At 40.5% G+C, this 22,675-nt stretch overlaps 2 protein-coding genes across 6 annotated transcripts in view; one reads left to right on the forward strand and one right to left on the reverse strand.

The window, feature by feature from the left end:
- Positions 1-2,412: 2,412 nt before the first annotated feature.
- NDUFA5 (NADH:ubiquinone oxidoreductase subunit A5) lies at positions 2,413-9,900 on the reverse strand. Its single transcript, XM_067564303.1, has 5 exons — positions 9,657-9,900; positions 8,191-8,235; positions 5,966-6,082; positions 5,122-5,187; positions 2,413-2,616 (listed from the first exon to the last, which is right to left on the reverse strand). Exons 1-5 carry the CDS (start codon positions 9,675-9,677, stop codon positions 2,515-2,517), a joined length of 351 nt encoding a protein of 116 aa, XP_067420404.1. The 5' UTR covers positions 9,678-9,900; the 3' UTR covers positions 2,413-2,514.
- Positions 9,297-22,675, forward strand: part of ASB15 (ankyrin repeat and SOCS box containing 15) — a 36,394-nt gene continuing 23,015 nt past the window's right edge. For all 5 annotated transcript variants that reach the window (XR_010922863.1, XR_010922864.1, XM_067564299.1 and 2 more), the window contains exons 1-2: positions 9,297-9,425; positions 21,970-22,103. Coding sequence is in view for 3 of the 5 variants with exons in the window: in XM_067564299.1 (XP_067420400.1) it covers positions 21,988-22,103 (116 nt within the window). In the remaining 2 variants the exon portion in view is untranslated. The remainder of the gene's footprint in view (positions 9,426-21,969; positions 22,104-22,675) is intronic.

The raw sequence follows: 22,675 nt of genomic DNA on the forward strand, positions 1-22,675 counted from the left end.
AAAAAGGCTGGGTGGAATCGCAGCAGGACCCTGTCCTTATAAAACACCGTATATGGTGGTTCCAAGGTAAGTGCTCTAATTTTGGAAACCCTTCATGCCAAGGTAATCGGCACCAGGAAGGAGACCTTCTAGAAGAGGAGTAGCAGAAAGCTAACATTTCAAAGGGGAGACCCATGAGCCTTGATAGAACTAGGTTCAGGTCCCAAGGAGGAATAGGATCCCTAACTTGTGGGTAGTCTCTCCAGGCCTTTTAAGAACCTGATCGTCATGTCATGGGGGGAAAAAAAAAACCAGCTGATCTACCTCAGACCTTATATGGTATGATTTTCCTTTAGAAGTTACTGAAATTTTATATGGAAAACATGTTTTAAGTCTCATGTTGAAAATGCATGTAAAAAGGATTAGGCAACACCAAATAAATTGTTTCCTCCTCAGCCACAGCCTAGGATCCTCAGCATCCTAGAGCTCCTATTTTTGTATGAGTATCAACGCAAAGCAGGGTCCCAGTCAGTCAGTTTACCAGGATAATCTGATAATTTGCTGAAAATAGTACATGAAATATTTCACACATGCATTTGGCTACTTCTTACTTGATAATGCTTATATTGAAAATATTACAGTGCACATGTGCACTAGGCTGGCCCTATAAACAATCCCTTATTTTAGTTTTTAAAGTCTAATAGCATTTATAAGTAATCAGTTTTAGTAGCGGGGATTCCCACCCCGCGTAATAATACTCTTCGAAACATAGTAGTGCTAAAACTTCTCTGTTTGTATTTTTTTAAAATAGGGAATAAAACAGCCTTTGCAAAAAGGGGGGTGGGGAGTGATGCATTTGAGAAGAACAGTTTAATCAAGTGGGCTTAGGAAATGAAACATACATACTCAGTACAGAGTTCTAGCTTTGTCAAGTCCTAAACCACATTAAAAATTCCTCTTTATCACTGACTCATGTTCTCTTTGGGCTTAATTATCTACAGAGAGGTCAACTGCCTTAGTGCATACAATTCATGTAGAGTAAGTTTCACACAGCTATCCAAATTTGTGTATTTTGTGATCTTAGTAGTAAGTAGTCTTCGCTTATATGAAGAACTGTTATCTCAAATTTGAGAAGTTTTGATTGATCCTCTGGTTTTCCTGTATACCAGCCTTATCCTTTCAACATTCATATTCTGGAAAGCCTGTGGATCAGAACTGGGCACAAATTTCAAGAAGGTATTCACCAATGTTTTATACAGCAGTAAGAACACTCCTTTAAGGTACTTAATTGCAAAGTGCATCTTGCTTGCTTGCTTCATAGTATCTTCACAATGGACTGCAGATTAGAGTTCTGCTGCAATATTATCCAAGTATCTAAATGCAACACTTTTTAGTTAAGGAAATAACTTCTTCAAAATTAGCTGTTTTACATATGATTGTACTGGCAGTCTATTAATCAAAATCTTTAATGCTCACTGTGGGTTCTTCTGCATACAACTGCATTGTTAGTTCATGTACTGTTCCTCAAAGGCTATTTGTCATCCGCAAACCTGAATGCATTACTTGGATGATGGTACTGAAAGAATAAATAAAGATAGCCTCATCTTTGATCCCTGATTTCTAATTTATGCTGAGCATTTTCAATTTTGAGTTCTAGAAGTTAAGCATACTAAAATTTCTTCTTCACAAATGGCCTTATTCTATTCCCATTAAATTCAACAGGAAAACAATCAGGCCCAAAATATCAATCATGAATGCCAAATTCTCTTCTCTAAAGGTCATATGCCAGCTCACAATCAACATAGCATTAGCTGAGTTACAGATGCATTTGTATACTCTATTATCCTCAGTGATTCTCAAAGTCTCTAAAAATTACTAGCACACGATCAAACCAAATTCAAATGTGTGGAAGAGTAAGGTTATATAGTATTTTTTCCCCTTCATTAGTTATATAATTTTGGTGGTAGGCTGGTTTTTTATTATTTGCATTTTCCAGAGTGACTTCCAAAACTTAAAAAATGTACCATTTTAATCAAAAAAATAAAATGGACACATGGTTTTATCTGTATTTATCTCACCACAGCTGATCATCAAGTATTTGTGTAAAATGCAGCTCTCCACTTCCTCTTGTTGCCTTAACCAATTCAGTGTAGCCACAATCCAGAGTCTGAGACATGAAAATTGCTTCTATAGTGATAAAATGTCAAGAAGTGGCTTTTGAAAACTAAGTGGATCAGACAAGAAAAGAAGGCTAATTACAAAGAAGAAAGTTTGTTTCTACTTAAATGTATTGTTAATCAGCAAACTAGGAAAGAAAATAATCAAAGATTGCCTAACAGCTAAACAGAGTTTTAGTAAATCATTTTTGCAAGAAAGTCAGATTGGACTTTTACTGAATTTAAATAGATAGTGAGGCAAATAAAAAAAAAAACATATGCAAAAGCTATTTAATTTAAAGACAAACATTTTCAGTAACATACTAATATTTAATTAAGTGTTTTTCAATTCTCAAGAAGTTACAGACAAAACGCTCATTTATACTGGCCATCGCCATTGGTCAGTAAGAGGTTCTTCAATTAAAGGCTCCCATGGTTTCCACTGTGCCATTTTTCTTGCCAGAGAAAGCTCACTTTCAGCCTGTTAATAATATACAAGAGAATTTTAATTATATTGAGATATTGATCTAAATCTGATTCATCTATAATTGGAGAACATTTTGTGAAGTCACAAGCTGTTTGTATACCTAAGTTCCATCTAGAGTGCTTTGCAAGCTATTCAATCACTGGGCCAACATATAACGAAGTAAAATCATAAATTCCATTCTCATATCTGAATCGTCAATGAAGCCTACTCTGATTATGGTAGAGTTCAAATTTACAGGAGTAATTAGAATTAAGTAAGAGTAAATTAAGAAAACACAGAAATATGCAGGTCTACCTACCCTATAGCTACAATTATGCCATAAGCAGTCTAGTCTTACTAGAATTCTCTATTCGAGACAATCTCTACTTTAAAAGTTTAGAAATTTGCAGATTAATAATCTGATTAGTTGAACATGAGTGAGAAAAAACTCTGAATAAGAATAGAATAGCAGCAACCCAACTTCTCTTAAGGCAAGCACAAAGTGTAAATTCTTATTTGTATTGCAGTAATTCCCAAGGGGTTGTAACATATTAGTGGCTATACAAACAGAACAAAAAAAATGCCTCTGCCCTGAAGAGTTTACAATCCATTTACAGAAAGATTATCAGGTATTGAATTAAGACTGATTTACAAGTAAATTAAAACGAATTGCAGAGTTATGTTATATAACCCCAAATAGCATGAATAAGATAATTCATTACAAAAATGCCTTTACCCTGCCAGCCCAAGATCAGATTAGTCATTACACCCATGCCAAGTGACATTGCAGCATACTGGTTCCCAAACTGTGAGCAGGTCCCCTAAAAGGAGTTCAAGACCATTCCAAAGAGAGAAATGGTCTTATTGCCAAGTAACCACCAGCATAACTCGACCCACATCTGTGAGAAAAACATTCACAGCAAACCTCTGGGCTCCAAGGTCTGCTCTGTCGCCTTTCCTGTCTCTGACTGGCACCCATGCCAGAGTCAAAGATTCCCTACTCACAACCCCAATGCAAAAAACTGAAGAGCAGAGAATGGCTGGCACCTCTTTGTAAATCATCCACCTGCCTTCCCTTCTTCCTCCTCTCCCACATTGTGCTCATGCAGTCCGAGAACATAACAAGAAAGAAAAGTTGTTCAAGCAGCACACTTCTAGAATGCCTCCTCCTCTCTGGTCCCACAGGAGTGCATGAGCAGTAACACTGTTCCTCTAAGTCATAGTTTCTCAATCTGTGGTACGTGTACCCCTGGGGGTATGTGAGACACAGGCAAGGGGTGCCTGGGGAAAAACAGAGTGAAGGGGAGGCGGGCGTCTGCCGCTGGCTCTTGGGGTAGATGGGCAACAGCCCCCCACTTCCTGCCGGGTCCCAGCTCCCAGGTGGGAACCCAGTGACAGCCTCCTGCATCTCGCAAGCTGGTCTCGCAGCTGGGTGGCAGCCACCCACGCCCCAGCTCTGAGCCAAGGGACAGCCTCCAGTGCCCCGGCTTGAAGACGGGCAGCAGCCGCCTGCCCACATCCCTGGGTCCTAGCTGGCGCGGAAACCTCCTCTGCCCCATATAACAGAAACTGTCAGCAATTTTGATCTCAGAAACTGCTATTCTAGAGTAAGATTTCCCAAAGTTGAAAGCAATATTTAGCCCTACGTACACACACACACACCTCTCAATCAGTAGGAATTCCACCTGCAAATCTGAGGACAAAATTCAACCATTAGTGCATACTTTCCATAAGATAAAGTACTCTGACCTTCACTAATGTAGGGTTTGTCAAATAAGTTACAGTGCAAAGGAACTTTATTAAAAACAGTAACTGAAAGAGTTCATAGGGGAATAGTGTGTTAACATGGTATCAGGGCAGCTTACTAGTTTTTCCTTTTAGCTGCATCATTTCAGCTTTAGGGTCAGAATCAGTCATCTTGACTATTCGATACTTAATATCTGATGTTCAATATTAGAATCTGATTTTGCCACTTCTTGAAGACCAAAAAAAAAAAAAAAAAGATGTTTCTTCTTTTAATTTTCTTGACCTTGCTTGAATCCAAACCTGATAGCAAATTCATTTTTATTCATAGAGTTTAAGGCTAGAAGGGACCACTAAATCATCTAGTCTGACCCAATAATATGTTTGGCTAAAGAATATTTTCCAGAAATCCATCCAGTCTTGATTTGAAAACATCAAGAGATGGAGACTCCACCACTTTCTTTGGTGGCTTCTTCCAGAGGTTAGTCATATGTAATCTCCTTGTGGATACAACCCTCTCAGTTACAAGGGCTAATACATGCATTCAATCGTAAATAGCTAAAAGCACTCTTTACTTCCACAGCCATGTGGTACAGGCAGAGCACATTCACCTCTTTCTTTGATTAAAACATCTGTTTAGAAAAGGCATGTTGCTATTATGTATTTAACATACTCTAAATGCTCGTCAGTTCTCTTTGCCACATAAGAACAAAGAAAGCACTCATAACTAGTTGTTGACTTTCAGCAAAGGCATCTTTAAACAGTACCCAACTTTACCTGCATAATCACTTCTTCTATCTGACCACTTTTAATTTTGTCTTCCAGTGTTTGCACATTAGGTTCCTGTGAATTCAGATAAAAGTAAAATGAATGTTTAGTTTTATTTAAAATATAAAGTGCAGAACTCAAAGACAGAACTTAAAATAGATCATACAGTGTCCAATTTTTCCTGAATGTAACCACTCAAATGAGTTATTTTCAAGGTGACCTATTTTACACTACAGGAAAACAGTATTTCTGTACAATTCTTTCCTACTACAAGCTCATTGAAAATATAAGGAGAAATACCACCTCCAAAGTTATTTCACTGCTATTTTTTCTTCTCTGTACATCTGAATTACATTCTACTGTACTACAGATTGTAGATGAAAAGTGTGATTATAAATTTCTGGAGAAATAAGATACTCATCCTTTCAACAAGTCCTTGTAGTCAAACAAAAGCAAGAATGCAACACTAAAATGAGCTATTTGACTCTGACCAATCGACAAATGGTTGTTTCAGAAGTGTTGAATTGCAAGATAGAGCTAAAATAATGCATCTGGTAAAAGTACATATATATTTTATTAAAAAAATCTGGAAGTTTGCTATTCTGCAAATCTTCAGAAAACTTTTCTATTTCTACTTTTAGCAGAGATCACTGTTGAGAAACAATTGCTATTTTATATTTAAATACAACAAAAAATAGTTTATGTAATCAGAAACAGTATGTGACCTTGATCATCTCTCTAAAACAGATAACTTCTATATGTTCTCTGAAGATAAACTGAGATTTTGTAAATATTGTAATCTTCACTATACAAACTTTGCATATAAAATATTCACAAATAGTTCTATACTTACTGTTTTTACCATGTTAAGCCGCTCATTTACAATCTGTTCAGTGTATTTCCTATATGCTGCATCTTTGGGGATATTCTGCAGAACGGCAAGAATTTTTGTATACAGTATCCTCAGGTGCTGAAATGATTGGAAGGCATGTGAAAGTGTGTAAATAGTAAATGAATGTTAACAGATGTATTTAAATAATCTATTAGCCCACAAAGTAAAATATAGAAAACTACAAATCAGCATTCAAATTCACAGTGGCTAGATCCATAACATAGCTGAGTCTGAGTGCAGAATTATGATCTGGGTTTGAGTCAGGATGTGTTTCAATTCAGGGTTCCAGTTTGGATTTATCTGTACAGTATAAATCTATTTTGCTAATCTTCTTGATTACTTTCCCTTACAAACCGTGACGTGAATGTTTCAAGATCTGGATCTTAATCTTTCTCAGACATGGTAACTGGCAAAGAGAGTAAAAGAAGAAAAAAAGCAAGTCATCAAAACTAAAGATATAGCCATTTTTTCTCCCCCAGAGCTCACTAAAGAAGAGATCCTGTTAACAGTGCCAACATTAGAATGATTTCATTTACATTCACCAGTAGAAAAGTCTGTTGATTTGAATTAACATCCTCAGCATAGTTTTTTTTTTATTTTAAGAAATTTCAGGGGTTAGGGAAAAAGTCACAGCAGCTGAGAATCAGATGTGATTCGGCTGATGTGGCAGAAGGTGATTAGTAGGAGCAAGGGAGCAATTTCTGACTAGAAGGAAGCAGAATGGGAAACTGGAGGTAAGGGCAAGAAGCAGAAGCACAATAATACAGACAATAGCAGCAGAAACAAAGGAAAATAGAATGTGTTAAAACCAAGGGGTTAGCTGCAGCACTGATGAGTTTGTGACTTAAGTGTCCCAAATGGTTTGAATTAAAATCTGAAGTAAATTTACTCTCATAAAAGTTGTAAGACAGCCCTTTTGATATGACTCTTTATCTGTAAGACTTAGTTTTATATTGCTGTTAAATCTTTCCAAGCAACAGTAATAGTAGCACTGGCATGATCTTTTCCTAATGGGACTATTATGTAGTAAGAAATTCAGAGGGGGTGCCACAGAAAGATATGGGATTGCTATGATATTAAACAAACAGTCCTTTCAAATTAAATTAGTGAAAAGTCTTGTGTCCTAGATCAGTGTTCCCCAAACTTTTCCTCTCACGTCCCTCTGCCCCCCCTCCAGTATCAGAATGTGTCTGCACCTCCGCCCCAGCCTGAAGCGAGGGCTGGCGACCGGACTGACAGCCAGGAGTGGAGGCCGAGAGCATGGCCACAGCCAGGGCGCAGACCCAGGACCACAGCAGTAGCCAAGGTCTGGGCCAGGGCAGAGCTGGGCTGGGGGCTGCTCCTTCCCCACCCCCTGGTGGGGGCTGGCCCCGGCCCCGCCACATACCTCCAGTTGTTCCTCCATGCCCCCTAGGGGGCGCCCCCCCCCCCCCCGCAGTTTGGCGAACAATATCCTAGATGAACATGCATGCTACTTTCTTAGGGTTACCAATGAGAATTATCAAAAGAAAGATTATTTGTATTACAGTAATGCCTAGGAACCCTAGTCTTGGGCCAAGGCCCCACTGCACTAGGCACTGTAAGCCTAACAAAAAAAATGGTCCCTGTTCTAAAGAGTTTACTATCTAGACACCCAACTGCCCATGTGAATCAGGTGTTAAATGCTACAGCAACATTAGTATGGGGCTGCAGAATCTATTATTTGATCTGGGAAAATCTGTACATGCGCAATGGTAAATAAATTTACAAGCCACCAAATCTCAGTAGTTGCACTCCATCTGATTAATTTAACAGTTCTTTTCACTATTTCAGAGCTCTCAAGAGAGAAACATTATTACTTCATGTTTGCTCAGAAAAAACCATACTGTAAGTGATTTTGGAAATTAACTGTTTCTAAGGAAAACTACCAAGTCAAATTTGTATGGTTAACATAATACATGCAACAGAAAACATCTGCAAAATTAGTCTTATTTTTTAATTTTTGAAAGTAGACCTTTCCAGAGTGTAGCCAATATTCTCCATCAAACTGAAAGTTTCAGAGCTGGTGAAATTTTGGGTGTCAAATAACTCTACTCCTTGGAGGATTGTAAGATATTTAAAATATATACATAAGTCAAACAAAACAAGTGCATACTCTTGAGTTGCAGTCCATTTCAATTAAATGTTAAAATATACTTGAAACATACCTCATGAGGCTTTTCGGCTACTGCTAGACCCACAAGCCCAGTTGTCTGCACAAACAGAATAAATGTAGTAAGCCAAAGCATTTATTTTCAAGTCTTACTGTAATACACACTATTGACTCATAACTTCAGCTGAATTGAAGCACATCTTGGGAATTACAACATTTGGAGTTAAAGAGTTAAAAAAAAAAAAAAAAAAAAAGGTCTACATCCTGCTTCAACACCCTTTATATAGGGCTGATATTCATGTACAACACTGCAGCTGCTCTGCTGTAGCACTTTAGTGAAGGCATTATTACACCAACAGGAGAGCTTCTCCCATCGGCATAGTTAGGCTATGTCTACACTATCTCTTACATCAGTATAATTTATGTGATTCAGGGGTGTGAATTAGCCACTTGCAAACAACATAAATTACACTGACCTAAGCACCAGTGTGGACAGGACTATGCTAATGAGAGGGGAGGGGGAATGGAATTGGACTAATTATCAACAGGAGAGCTCTCTCCAGTCCATTTTAGAGTCACTCCACTAGAGAGCTTAGAACAATGCAGCTGCTCTGCTGTAAACTCTCTAGTGTAGCTATAGATTTTGTCTACACTAGCACTTATGCTGGCGAAATCAGACCCGAGTGACAAATTTTGCCAGCATAACCGCGTGTATAGTGGTGTTATGTCAACAGAAGAGAGCTCTCCCACTGGCATAATAAAATCACCTAAATGAGCAGCTGTAACTATGTCGGCGGGAGTGCTAGTGTAGACAAGACCACTGCCTTAATCCCGCTCCCAGAGAGGTGGTACGTATGTTGACGGGAGCAGCTCTCCTGGAGACATAACGCTGTCTACACAGTGGGTTAGGTCAGCATAACATCACCACTCAAGGGAGAGCCTGTTTCACACCCTTGAGCGACTTAGTTATAGGGACACAGGTCTCTAGTGTAGATTGTGTTGGTGCCTTAGCCAGCCTAGCCCTGGGTGCCTTACAAACACAGGGAGAAGATATAGGGCCAGCTGACGTCAAGCAGTCATTAGAATAAATGCTTTCTTTGCCAGCGTTGATATTTCACAGTCAGCGGGTTTGTTCCCAAAGCAAAACGAGCAGCCAGCCCAGCCCAGCCCGCGCGGAGCTGTGAGAGGGGCAGGGACTGTCCCTGGGACGGGCTCTTGCCAACCCGCCGCTCGGCCTGTCCCGAGAACCAGTCGCTGCGGCAGCAGGCCCGCCATCCCCTCTATCATTCGGTCAGTCCCAGCCCACCCCACGGGAGGCATCGGCCGGCTGCAGGGGAGAAAGCGCTCGCCAGCGGCAACCGCACCCGGCGGGACGCCACTCCCCGCAGCCCCGAGAGGAACGGCCACGGGCCCAGCCCTGCGGGAGGGGAATGCGCCGCTCTCGCCTCAGGGACCCGGGCGGGGTGGTGGAGGAGACTCCCGCGGCCCGGCCCGGCTGCAGGAGCGACCCCGGCCTCTCACCTGCTTCAGCGCCCCGGCCATGGCTGCGGGCGAACCACGGCGCCGCCGCGCTCTGCAGGGCAAGGGATCGACGCGGGCTCAGCTCACGGTCACGGACTAGCAACAGCGCGCATGCGCCGCAGAGCGATGTCAGAGGGGCCTGTGGCAGTCGGTTAGAGGACAAGCCAGGGGAAGCAGCACAAGACCCGCCGGCCGCATGCGCCTAGAAGGCAAGGCCTGAGAACGAGGCTGAGTTCCGTCTGGGTCTGAGCGGAAAGTACTCGCATGCGCGGTTTCTGAGAGGGGCGGGCACTTGCACGGAGGATTGGAGACCATGGGAAAGGGTGCGTAGGGCGCATGCGCTCTGTGCAGAGGTCAGTGGGGAAGCGGCAGTTGAGAAAACCGCACATTGCGCATGCGCCTCTACGCGAGGGTGTCGGGAGCAAAATGAGCATGCGCTACCTGAGCTCACTGGGCAGGACCCCAAGCGGCTTGTGCCGTGCTGTGCCCTGCGCCTGTCTTGCGCCCTCTGGCGGATGGAGGAGGAATCACAGAGTCGGGAGGGCCCAGGGATGGGGCTTCCTGCTGCGGAGGCTACCCCACCTAGGGTCACCTACAGTCCCTTATTTAAATAGAAAATTGCATGTCCTTACTAACTCAGTCCGGGTCGCCTTTTATCCCATATTTTAACAGCGGGGGGGGAGGAGGGGGCAGTACTCAGGTGCATCTTTCCACTCCCCTCCAGTCCCTACCTGACGGGGCTCTGTCTGGCAGATGGGTCAAAACTTCTGGCCCGGCTTGTAGTAGCCTCTTCTGTCAGAGTCCCCAGCTCCTGGCGCTTGTGTGGGACATGAACAGGAGTCGCAGCAGCTGCTGGCCCAGTACCTGAGGCCCTGGGTTCTCTCTGCAGCATCTAGAGCTGGAGAGAGAGAAATCCTAGGAAGCCTGAGTGTGAGGGGAAAGGGACTTTCCCCCAGAGGTTTAAGTCAAGATTGGGGATGTCTGAGGCTTGTCCTGTATTTTTTTAAATACAATGTTAACAACCCTAGACCCACTGCACACGAAAGTATGCTATCAGTGTGTAGTGGAGCTAGAATGGGGCCTGCTGGTGAGTCTGGAGTGAGCCAGCTTCCACCAGCCCTGGACACACCACGTAATGGGGGACCTGAGCCCCCAGCTGCATATACACACAGTGTGATGTGGGATCTTAGTCCCCAGCTGCAAGGACATGACATGTGACAGTGGATCTTGGCCCCCAGCCACATGGACACACAGCATGATGAGGGGATCTCAGCCTCCTGAAAATGCTGTGTGATAGGGGATCTCAGCCCTGAACTGCACGGACATGCCATGTGATATGGGATCTCAGCCCCCAGCCCTCTGGACCCATTGCATGATAAAGGATCTCAGCCCCCAATACTACAGACATTCCATATGATAGGGCATCTCAGCCCCAGCCCTCAGACACACTGTGTGATAGAGGAGCTCAGCCCACAGCCCCATAGACATGTTGTGTGATAGGGAATCTCAGCACATAGCCTCATAGACATCCTGTGTGATAGGGGATCTCAGTTTACACTCAGCCCTATGGATATGCTGCATGATGGGGAGCTCAGCTTACATCCGGGCTCGTGGGCATGCTGTATGATAGGGGATCTTCACTTGCACTCAGTCCCACAGACATACTGTGTGATAGGGATCGCCAGGATGTCTTATGTTACCCAAAATATTACAGACAATTTAAATGCCAATGAGAGAAAAGTGATTATGTGGTTCTGTAAGCAGTCAGTGCTCTCCTTGTTGCCAGTCACAATCATTGGAGACCCACTGAAGTGCTCCTGCTGCCCAGCTAGGTACTGTGTATCCTGGGCTGTCAGCAGTAGGCACTCAGTGGATGGCTCTTCCCTTGGGATGCTCCTGGTCTTGTGCCACCAGAGTCTGGGGTTGTTCATAATTTATTTAACACATTTTTTGTGATTTTCAAGACCCATCCTTTGTAACACTGAAACAAACGTGCAAAGTTAAGGACTCATTCACTCTAATGCAATATGTAATTCATGGACAGCCTCTTTGGTGAAACTCAGAACTTCCTTCCAAGCTCTCTTGGTTGTGTCAAGCTGATGACAGAACATGTGGGGCCTGTTCCTAGGCCCAATCAAGTCAATGGGAGTTTTTCCACTGACTTCAGTGGAATCAGAGCCTGGTTCTTAGGACCTGATCCAAAGGCATTTGAAGCCAATGGGTGGTTTTCTTTTACTTGGATCAGGCCTTTGATGGTGGTAGGTAGGTAGGACTGTGTATTTATGGCAGGTATGTTCTCTGTGAGGGATGGAAATTAATAACTTTGAGTCAACATTTTATGTCTCTGAAAAGTGTTTCATATTTTTTCGGAAGCACTTAGTGATACCTACAGTTTGATACATGTCATATTAGCTAATGAATTAAAGTGTTATTTACATACATTCGAAATACATCAAAATGCACTGCTGAGAACATGGAAAAGAATTGTTTCAGATTTGGGATCCAGAATGACATTGCAGGTGTCCCTGCAGCAATTCCTTTTATGTGAATAGTTTTGGTAACAAATTCAGATCAGTTATTTCTGGATTAAATATCTTGATAATGGGCTCAAAACAGCATCCATAGACCTGAAAACAGGATCCAATGTGGTTGTTTGGTATGGGACTGAGCTATGCCACTATAGATACTTGATTACTAAGGACAGAAGAAGAAAAACAACTAACTTTGCTTTATCACTTAACTAACTCACTACTCACTTCATCCATTCATTATGCTTCCTTCTATTTTTCATATTCTACCTGAAGTATAATTTTGCAATGCTGCCAACTTCATGAAAGATAGTTTAAGAAACTTTGACATAGAAACACCAAGAATGTCTCATGTTTTATCTGCTTCTATGAACTTGTGATGCTGCTTAGATGGAAATTCTTATGTTTGGCCACATTCATCACTTTCTGACTCATTTTGCACAACAGTCACCCCGCATTGGCAGAACTGATTGATTTTTACATTACAGGACCATAAATACATAAAGTATAGCAAGTGAGTAAAGTACATGCAATAAGTATATATTTTTAAAAATCTTGAGATTACTCTATAATTTATTCACTGCTGTCTCAACAATGAGTTATCTGTTTGAGTACTATCTTATATATTCTCAATGCACAATAAATTGACAGCATTGTAAGGAGGTCTGAGCATAGCCATTTTGCCATGAATTGATCCTAAAATGTAAATTCTTACAAACTACCTCAATGTATCCATATTTGCCAATGAAGGGCTTTGTGGCTGAGCTTCTGGTTGAATCTGAGATGAATTACATCTCATGTCATTCAATTAACTTTAATGAAGTTTCTTCTGAAACCAGTTTGAAATCAGACTCAGATCCCAAGTATGTACATAACATTGCAAAACAGTGTGGTTTTTCAATTTAAAAGAGAAAAAAATCTGCATTATTCTTGTATTATGCACATGTACTAGTGCTGATCATACTTATGGTTGTGTGAGATGAAGGGAATTAGTGGGTACCGGGGTCCAGCAATAAGAACATTTCTGTGTTCTCAAATGAGAATGTGTTTGTTCTTACTATCAGCTTGTTCTAAATCCATTGTAGGTTAGGTTCTCTGCACTAGCCCTGTCCATCATACTGAATGGTGCCAGTGGAACCTCATCACATTTAGTCAAGTAACATTAGAAAAGGTATGTCACTGTGAACAAAATCTATTATTATTGTGTGTATTTCAGTAGTGCCCAGAGTCCCTGTTTAGAATGGGGACCCCATTGTGCTTTATACCATACAAACACATGTGACGATAGGGACAATGGAGTATAACAATTTGTCTCAGTCTCACAGAGTTTACAGTCTAATAAAATTAATTTGATCAGAGTGTTTAAAGCAAAGGCAGAGATACTGGAATCTTATGGTCCTTGTTTCTAATCTGGGATGAGCTACTTCCTCATTTTAGTTTACTTGCATTTACTTGTGCCTCAATCACTCTAGTTAGATAAATGGATAATAAAAAAACAAGACAACTCATTCTGCGTCGGTGCTGTGTTTTTGTAGGTAAATTAAGTGGAGAAAAAGTCCAATTTCCCACTCACCCTGTGGCTGTAATTTAACTTGCTAGATACTAATGTTCTTGACAGTGTTACTCAGAGCTTCTTGGTTAGACTTGTCAACACTGACTATGATGCTGTGTCTCCAGCTTCTGTGTTATAATGGAAATTATTAAAATCTAGTCAAAGACTAGGATTGGCTGTCACTGAATCTGTAAACCTTGGCATCACATCAGGCTCAACACATCTAAAAAAGTTGGAATAGTGAGAAACTGGGAGATATTTCATGAAATAATGTGACAAGATTTGTCACTGGTTGTAGAAGACTAAATATTTGTATAACTGCTAAACCTTTTTTTATTTTATTTCTTTTTGAACTATATGTATATATGTTACTAAATTTTGTTAATATAGTTGGTGAGACTAAGTTTGGCAGATCATTTATTTTTTTAAAAAGAGCTGTTTGAACCAATCAGGGGACAGATAATCTTATTATACCTGCCAAACCTCATGTTACTTTTGATGAGATTCTAGAGAAGTCATGCCTAATACTTTCCTGTAGGGTGGAGTCTGCTTATGTTACAGTTGTACAAGGTCAGACCAAGGTCAGACCTTAATTTAATTCCCAACTGCTACTTAATTTTAGAAATACCACAAGACACATCAGCATGCAAGGTACTATTCCTGTCTGTTCAAAATACAGCTCCAGAGTAACAATGACAAGATGATAAGTTGAAAAGGTGAGAATATGATATGTTTTATCTGTAGTATGCCAATTAGCCTAATGGTGAAGTAGATTAAAATTGTGAATAATGTGCAACAGAGTGAATCCAGATTTAAAGTGCTATGATTAGTGTATTGCTATCAATAACCTCTTCAGGTTTGGATACCTAAAGGCCTTCCAATTATAGAGAAAGTTAGGACTGCTTAATTTATTTAAAAAATGTGAAATCAGATTAACACATCTCGCCTGCATAGCACTAAACAGCTTCCTGTTATGCTTAATAGTACTATATCCTTGGCACATCTGTTGCTAAGCAAAGACTTGATTTCCATGATTTGTGAATATTTCAAACCTTTTGGAGTGAAAGAGAGTAGCTTAAAGCAGAACAAATTATTTTCTATCAAAATTGATCCTTCAGGTTGAGGATTTGTAAAAACTGAAAAGTTAAAACATCTACAGTAATCAATAGTTGCTTGGGAAATTGGTTTTTCAGGATAAAATAAAAATGAAATAATTCAGTCTATTAAAAAAAATCTGGAAAATATTCTTGGTCATATGAAGACTATTATGTCTGTGCCTGAACAATAGTATTTTCTAGAAAAAGCAAGTACTTTCATCTAGCAATGAGCTTGGGCTGAAAAATGAAGAAAACAAATTTCCCGTGGGTGAAGGAAAAGGAATTTTTCAGCTGAATCTTTTAATGACCTCATTGCTACTTTACATATGAGGTATATCAGCCAAAATATGCTCCTCGTGCTGCCCAATGTACCTGTGTTCCGCCATATTCCATTGTGATCCTTGTGGAACATGCACACTTCAAAGGATCATCATCACCTCTGCACAGTATCCGACCAGCAGCAATGTAGCAAATCCCAAAGCATTTATTAACCTCCAGCCATGTCCACCACGTGCACATTGGTGAGTTATTTACTTATCATACTTGTTCTACCACGTCACAGCCGCTTGGCCCCTTATTAGCTTTTTCCATTTTATTATTAATTATCATCATCATCATTATCATCACATACAGGATACATGTTAATGTTTAGAAAGACACTTTGAAGAAAATATATATTAAAAACTCTACTTATCTGATCCCACACAGGCTGAGTCTATGCTCAGGCAGAGTTCAGTGGTGACTGTGACCTAATGAATTCTGAGAAATCACAACAGACGAGGAGTCTATTGTCCACGCAGGTATTGACATTGTGAGGCCAGAAAGATAAAAATTATAGTTGTATTATAGTTTGTTAAATGCTCTCTTAGCTTTCCTTTTAGTGCTGAGGTGCAGTTGGGCATGCAACACATTTTTCTGAAGTGAATAGAATTTATTATATGTTTTATTAAATTGTTTTTATTTCTACAATGTGTAAAGATCTGACACCTGCAGGTGGTGATTGGTCTCAATTCTCTTTGGAGTCAATGGAATATGAGGGTATTCAGTACCTTGTAGGACTGAGCCCTATATGAACATCTACCATGTATAAAATGTACCTAACCAGTAATAGGGGACCTGTTCAAGGTGCTTGCTATCTATGGACCTGATCCAAAGCCCACTGAAATCAATGGGCATTTTTCCATTAACTTCAGTGGGCTTTGATTCAATCTCTAAAGTGAGTAGAGATGGTCAGGAATTTTTTGACCAAATGTTTTGGGGGGGGTTTTGTCAGAAAAAGCCAATTAATTGAAACTGAAACTTTTCATGGCAATGTATCAGCTTTGACAAAAAGGTTTCTGGGTGCAGGATGGAATTTGTGTGTGTGTAAGGGGGGAGGGAAGAGTGACAGAGAGAGACCCCCACACACACACCATCACCACCACAGGAACAGCCCATAGCCTAATTGTTACCTGCAAAAATCTAAGGCACCCTGTCTATATCCTACCAAGGGCTCAAGGTGTGACCCGGTTAATTTAGGTACACTCAAACTTTCCCTACCGAGGGCTCAGGGTGTAAGGCACCGACTCTTACTCACAGGGCTCAGAGAAAAACCTGGTCACTTTAAGTACCCAGTCCTACCCATGGGACTTGGGGCTTGATGGGTCTGCAGGATCTTTTCCCAGTGAAAGAGCCTTACACGACTGTACTCTAAACAGCTATTTATTAGCTACGAACACAGAATACATATGCCAAGCAAATTTGTTATCCTTACCACTCCCAATATACAGACAAACTTCACCCAATGGCCAGTCAGGACCCACTCGTCTGGAGTTGCTGGTGATGCCTCTGCATGTCACGGTCGTGCAGAGGGGTAAGGGTTATGGCAGCTTGATGATGAACTGTTGTTAGTCTTTAAAGTTCTACAGGACTCTTGGTTTTTGTTTGTTTTTTTTTTAGTCCAGTGATGGTTTCCCAAAGAGCATTGTTCTTCATTTACATTATATAGGTAAAACTAGCTACCTCATTTAACTTTACTAAACTTATTCCATTATTCAATACCACTAGGTAACAAAATTTAATCCATCATGCATTGACACCTATGTTTTCTCCTCCTTGTTTAAGTCCTTTTTTCCATTTTTTCTTATGCCCGTACTGTAGCTTATTTATGATCTTCTTTCTTTGTGCAAATGGTCAGCATAAATTCACTGGTCAGAGCTTATCTTATCTATCTAATCTTACCCATTGTTTGGTCTTTCTGTATCCTCCCAAACTTCTCAGCACCTGGGTGTCTCTATTTTACAACCCTTGGTGTTATAACTCTTGTTAGGAGCATGGCTGAGGTGGGGGTGCTTTATGAGCAGTAGAGCATTTTTTCCTGATTTTAGGCTGGTTTAATATGGGGGAGAGTTAAGTCCCAGGCCTACACAGTTAGGGCACTAACCTGGGGTATAGGAGACTCAGGTTCAAGTCCTTGTTCCCACTCAGGCGGAGTAGTGGGTAAAAGGGTCTGTCCATACAGATTTGATATAGCTAGACTGATTCAGAAGTAGGTGGATTTTCAGAAGTTTACTGAACAAGAAGGTAGAGCACTTGACATACATGAAACCTACCAGTGATAGAGTCTATTCCAAGTGTGAAGGAAGGCACAATGTTTTATATATGACTACTAAACTGTTCTGATGGAAGCCAGAACTTATGAATGCCATTAATTTTCTCATATTACATCTATAGAAACACATATGCTAAATAACTGCTTGGCTTCATTGTGAACATTCAAAGTGAACTTGCTCTAAAAACTCACTTTTTTGCTGAGTGTGTGTAGTGGGGGCAGGTTATAGTTGTATGCTTTGGGATATGCTTTATAAAATACTGGTTCAGTACTTTATAAAGACTTCTTTCTCCCACTGCTTGCAAGGTATAACTGTCCTTTACGAAACAGTGTACATTCGTTGGTTTCTTTGAATATAGTTAACATATTTTCAATGAGGCAAAAAGGATTGTTTTAAATGCCATTGAAATTATACAGGTAGATATAAAGCTAAAGAGAAAAATAAACTCAGGAGAGAACTTCAAACCAAGAATTCCCCGATATGCCAATCAAGTGTACTTCCAACCACGGGATGGAATGAAAGGCAGAAGTTCAGTCTTTACTCTGAATGTTCTAGCTTTTGCGAATGTAAGTCAGACTGCCAACTCTTAATGCTATTTGGAAGTGTTTATGTGGTTTAATCTGTGAAACATTTACCTTGAGGTGCTCTTCCCCATGTTGACATATTTATGGATTCCTTAATAAGAGCCTTGGGAAGAGATTTGGAAAATACACTGTCAGTCACTTTGCTTTGTAGGATTAAAAAAAATCCTTTGTTTATATCACCCACTTGAAAGTTCAACATTGACTTTCTTCCTCTTTTAACTAACAAAGCCTGAAAAATGTCAGAAAAAATATTTGTCTATCTTTTTCTTTTGTGCTGGATCAAACTCCAAAGGCTTTGATAAATCTTTTTACATTGTGAGGAGTTTAACAACTTTTCTGGAATTCTTCTGTTTTTAACAGTATGGAAATGTTTACATTGCTTTGATCCTTCCAAGAATCCTGGTCAAAATGCACGAGTCTTGTTTGCACAGGGAGTTTTGCCTAGAACTTCAGGATTTGACTGCTTCAACAGAAATGTTACATACAGTAATTTTTGCTCCTGGTTAAGCTTGTGCAATGGTGTGAAGGGCCTTGGAATATGGGTCTGTACCCTGCTGACCAGTTCATAAGATATTCAGCTGGTGTGTGAAGTCTTTTTTTGGATAACTATGTTGACGCCTGGCTCTGAGACACATAAGCAGGGGGAGGGGGCTCAATTAGAATATCCCTGTCTGTTATGAAGTGCATAAAGTCCTATTCTGCTGAGCAGAAAAAAAAAAAGATTTATGTGTCTACAAAAGCTATTTTTTATTTTTGGAAGTTATTGCGGTCAGAGCTGGCAATCAAAGCAAAAGATGTGTATGTTTGCCTTTAAAGGCAATGGGGCTGTGGTGGTGTTTTCACTTGTCTTCAGAGAGCCCAACCTCCTGGGTGACGGTGTTGGACAAGAGCCTTATGTCTGAGGATTGGGAGAGGTGTGAATTCATGCTTGATGCTAGTATGATAGTGTTGCAAAAGCCTGAAATTGGAGTCCTGCAGTGACACTTTTAGCTTCTGAGTCATGCGGACTCTATGCCATTATTGATTAATTTTTGTTTCATAGAGTCTATCACAATATGATAAAGAGTAAAGCATTTAGGTATGGGATTATAGCACTTATGTATAATGTTTTTAAATCAATGTTTAGTTTAGTGCTACAATGCAAAGCATCTGTTCACAGAAGTCAGATTAGCACTTCATGTGTGAAGAGCCGCTTTAAAAAATGACATGGAAATTATTCTGACAAAATTCCAGCAGCATTAACAATATGCCGGATGCCCCCACTCCATGGCCACTCTATGAGAGTGTTCAACATAATGCTTGTTTAATTCGACTGATTAATATTTGTGCAGCACTGACAAAAGTGAGGCACTGCATGAGTGCTAATTGGTAGGAGTAATTTAGGTGCCACAATTTCTAGTCCTTCTAAGCTAGGTCCCACTAATGTAAAGACCAAACATGCAGTAAGCTGTTGATGTCAAATCAGTCACAGAAACCTTGATGGAACACCCGGCTGGCTTTTAGAGAGTTGGGTGGGTACATTTATTTGGTATATTGTTTTGTTTTGCAAAGTTTTTAATAGTTACTTTTTGTACCTTTTAAGATATAAAATACCACATTTTAAACTTTGCAAAACAGCAGAATACGGTAAAAAAAGGCATTTACCTGACTCCCTGAAGGACAATTTTGCAATTGTTATTTACCATCAGGGTTTATTATTTGATGGGCTACCGTTAGCAAAATGCATGCTGAGGATCACAGTGAGAGCTGAAGCACAGCTGACACGAGGCATAAACAGACTAAGCAATTGTTAGGGTCCCAAGCAGCTCGAGGAGCCCCCCTATTAATTATTAGTATGTGTAATGGGGAAGGAGAGGGCCCCAAAACATTCCTGCTTAGGGCCCCCGATGAGCTAGCACTGGCACTGAGCTTAAGAACCAGGTAGGCTGAATTTAAACTTGTGACTCTAGTTAAAAGGTGCTATATATCCCATTATTAATCCACTGAGACATCTGACCCACTCCCCCCCTCCAACACACACACACACACCTTGGTAATAGTCACTGAGTCTGACCCTGAGAGGTGTTGAACACTGCACTGGCTTGTGTAGAAGCATTGTTAACATCTAGTACCTCTTAGGACTGCAAATATAATGCAGTGAGTTAAAGTTCATAATTGAGTTATACAGACCATACAATGATACCGATTGACAATTCAGGAAATAAACCAAAAGGTTTGGATGTGCTTCTGTGTGCATCTTGTCCGTGGCACCGATTATTGGGGGTTGTGGGTCTGTCTCTTCCAACGTTTTTGCACTTGCTAAAAGTTCCATAGCTTTCAATGAATGAGAGAGGGGGGCATGGCTCAACCCCTTTTAAGGAGTGGTCCCATAGTAAGGTGTCTGCCACAGTGTTGCTCCAGCCAGGTGATTACAATGCCACTCACTGAAATTTGACCCAGCTGCCTCTCTGTATGGCACACAGGGTCACATCATCACTGAAATGTGGCATGGCCAACCCTCCATGCAGACGGAAGGACAGCCAGCTCAAATGGTGCTGTGACATGGCACACAAGGAGTCTTCTCCTGTATGGCAGAGTGCAGCTGAGTCTGCCAAGAGCTAACTTCTGGCAGCACCAGTTCGTGCACTGTGGGCAAGAGAAAGGGAAGGCTCCCTAACCGAGGGAGATCCAGGGTCCCTGTAGGAGATGGGGGGATGAACAGGTGGGGACTAGCACCAGGTCCCTACTGTGAGTGGTGGAGACCGGAATTTGCATCCCCTTCTCCCACAAGATAATTTGAATTGGGGCCACTGCATGTTGTATCTATTAATGATACAAGGTGATTCTGTTGTTCTTCTGCACAGTAGGGTCTTGTGTAGTTCATAAACATTATATATTATGCACAAGGATTAAACCAACTGGCACTTAAATTTAGTCAAATACTGTTACATGAATCAATATGTCACTTGTGTAAGTTCTGATATTAGTGTATGATGTGTGATCATAACTAGAACCAGTCAAATTATTCACTGTGAATAATTTATTAGAATGAAGTTAGCCCCTTTTGTATTTGTGAATTATTCACAAACTGGTCATTATTTTTAAATTTTTTATTTGTTTTTGGCAATTGTTCATGAATAGTTTATGAAAACAAATTTCACGTTATAGATTATTCACGAATCGGTCACTCAGAATGTTTGCTATTCATTATTCATGCAGTCGGAGTGGCCCTATAAATCACACATCCCCTGACTGGATGTCTTAAACTTTATAAACAGGAGGAGTCTCTTTTTACTGTTCACAAATTATCCGTGGTCATTTATTTGTAAAAGACAAATCTGTGTGAGTAATAAAAAGAGTTTTTCCAAATGACATGAGCAGTGCTCCCTTTTTCAGATATTGCTGGCAGTGTTTTCTTTCCATCATTTTTGCAAATAAAAAATTACCCAAATGTTCATGAATTAGCACAAAAAGTGGTTGTGAACACTAATTTTTATTCTCAAGAATATTCACAAATATTCATATGATTTATTGTCCCATCTCTAATCATAGGGCCAAATACTGATACCATTGCTCACACTGAATAGTACTTTACTCCACAAGCAGTCCCATTTATTTAAATGCAGCTGTTCATAGGGCTTGTCTACATGACTAGCCAAGATATGGATCTACAGCTGACCAGCTTGCACAGTAACATCCCCTGTGGATACTGCTACAGTGCAGTGAAAGTCCCAGAGTGTGGCATAGCATGTTACTCTTTGAAGTAGTAGTACACTAAGCTGCACTCTGGGACTTTCACTATGATATACTAGCGTCTACAAAGGATGTTACTGTGCTGCAAGATGGTGCACTCACATCCTGGCCTGCTGCACAGTAACTTGCCATGTAGACAAGACCTTGGTGAAGTACCATTCACCAAGAGTAAGAGTGGCAGAATCTGGCTCCTAACCATTCAATTTTCTATTTTATTTTGTGACAACAGCTCAACCTTTCATATAAGATGATGGAAGGACATGAGGACTCTACTGAAGACCATCTCACTGCTTATGCAATTCAGCTTAGTATTCAAGAATCAATTGAAGCCAGTCAACCAACATCTTCCCATTACCATGAAAGGTACTTTAGGAAATCAGAAATCACATACATATAATAAAAATAAAGTTCTTGAAGTGTTCTGGACAATTGAAATTACAATATTTCTTTATATCATCCTAACATTTTAATTTTAGTTTGGCTATTATCTATGTTTACTTATTTGTCAGCCAGGCATTGTCTGAAGAAATGACTGAGTACAGCAAACCAAAATGTAACTGTCTTCATTAGTTACATACTAGTAAATAACTCTTTCTCTTTGAAGAAAATGGACGATGCTTTGTTTGTATTCACTGGGTATGTCTACATTGCAATGTAAGCCCAGGGTTAGAAGAACTCGAGTGAGCAGCCGTGGGTTTGTTAACCTAGGTCTTGAGCATCTACTCTCATTTGTAGCCCCAGATAAGGAATTGTTGTTGGGTCCCAACCTGGGGCTCCAGCATCGGTATTGCATTATGCAGATCCAAGTCCGACCACCCATATCCCAGGCTTCCTAATGCCCTCTCAAAATGCGACTGTTTTAGTTCTTTGTTTGTGGTGCAAGCATAGGAAAACTTGACTGTCCACCAAACTTCTCTGTCCAGAGGACAAAGAAA

The sequence above is a fragment of the Emydura macquarii genome, unplaced genomic scaffold (genome assembly GCF_026122565.2).
Source record: "Emydura macquarii macquarii isolate MOO-44397 ecotype Brisbane River unplaced genomic scaffold, CSIRO-AGI_Emac_v2 contig_2636, whole genome shotgun sequence".
NCBI classification, from domain to species: Eukaryota; Metazoa; Chordata; order Testudines; family Chelidae; genus Emydura; species Emydura macquarii.

Bases quoted from the DNA above. Each gene is read 5' to 3' on its own strand.
- NDUFA5 (XM_067564303.1), bottom strand. From the start codon at position 9,677: ATGGCCGGGGCGCTGAAGCAG. The intron at 6,083-8,190 runs GTATGTTTCAAG...CAATCATTTCAG, and splicing joins TAGCCGAAAAGCCTCATGAG to CACCTGAGGATACTGTATAC. The intron at 2,617-5,121 runs GTAAAGTTGGGT...TATTATTAACAG, and splicing joins TAGAAGAAGTGATTATGCAG to GCTGAAAGTGAGCTTTCTCT.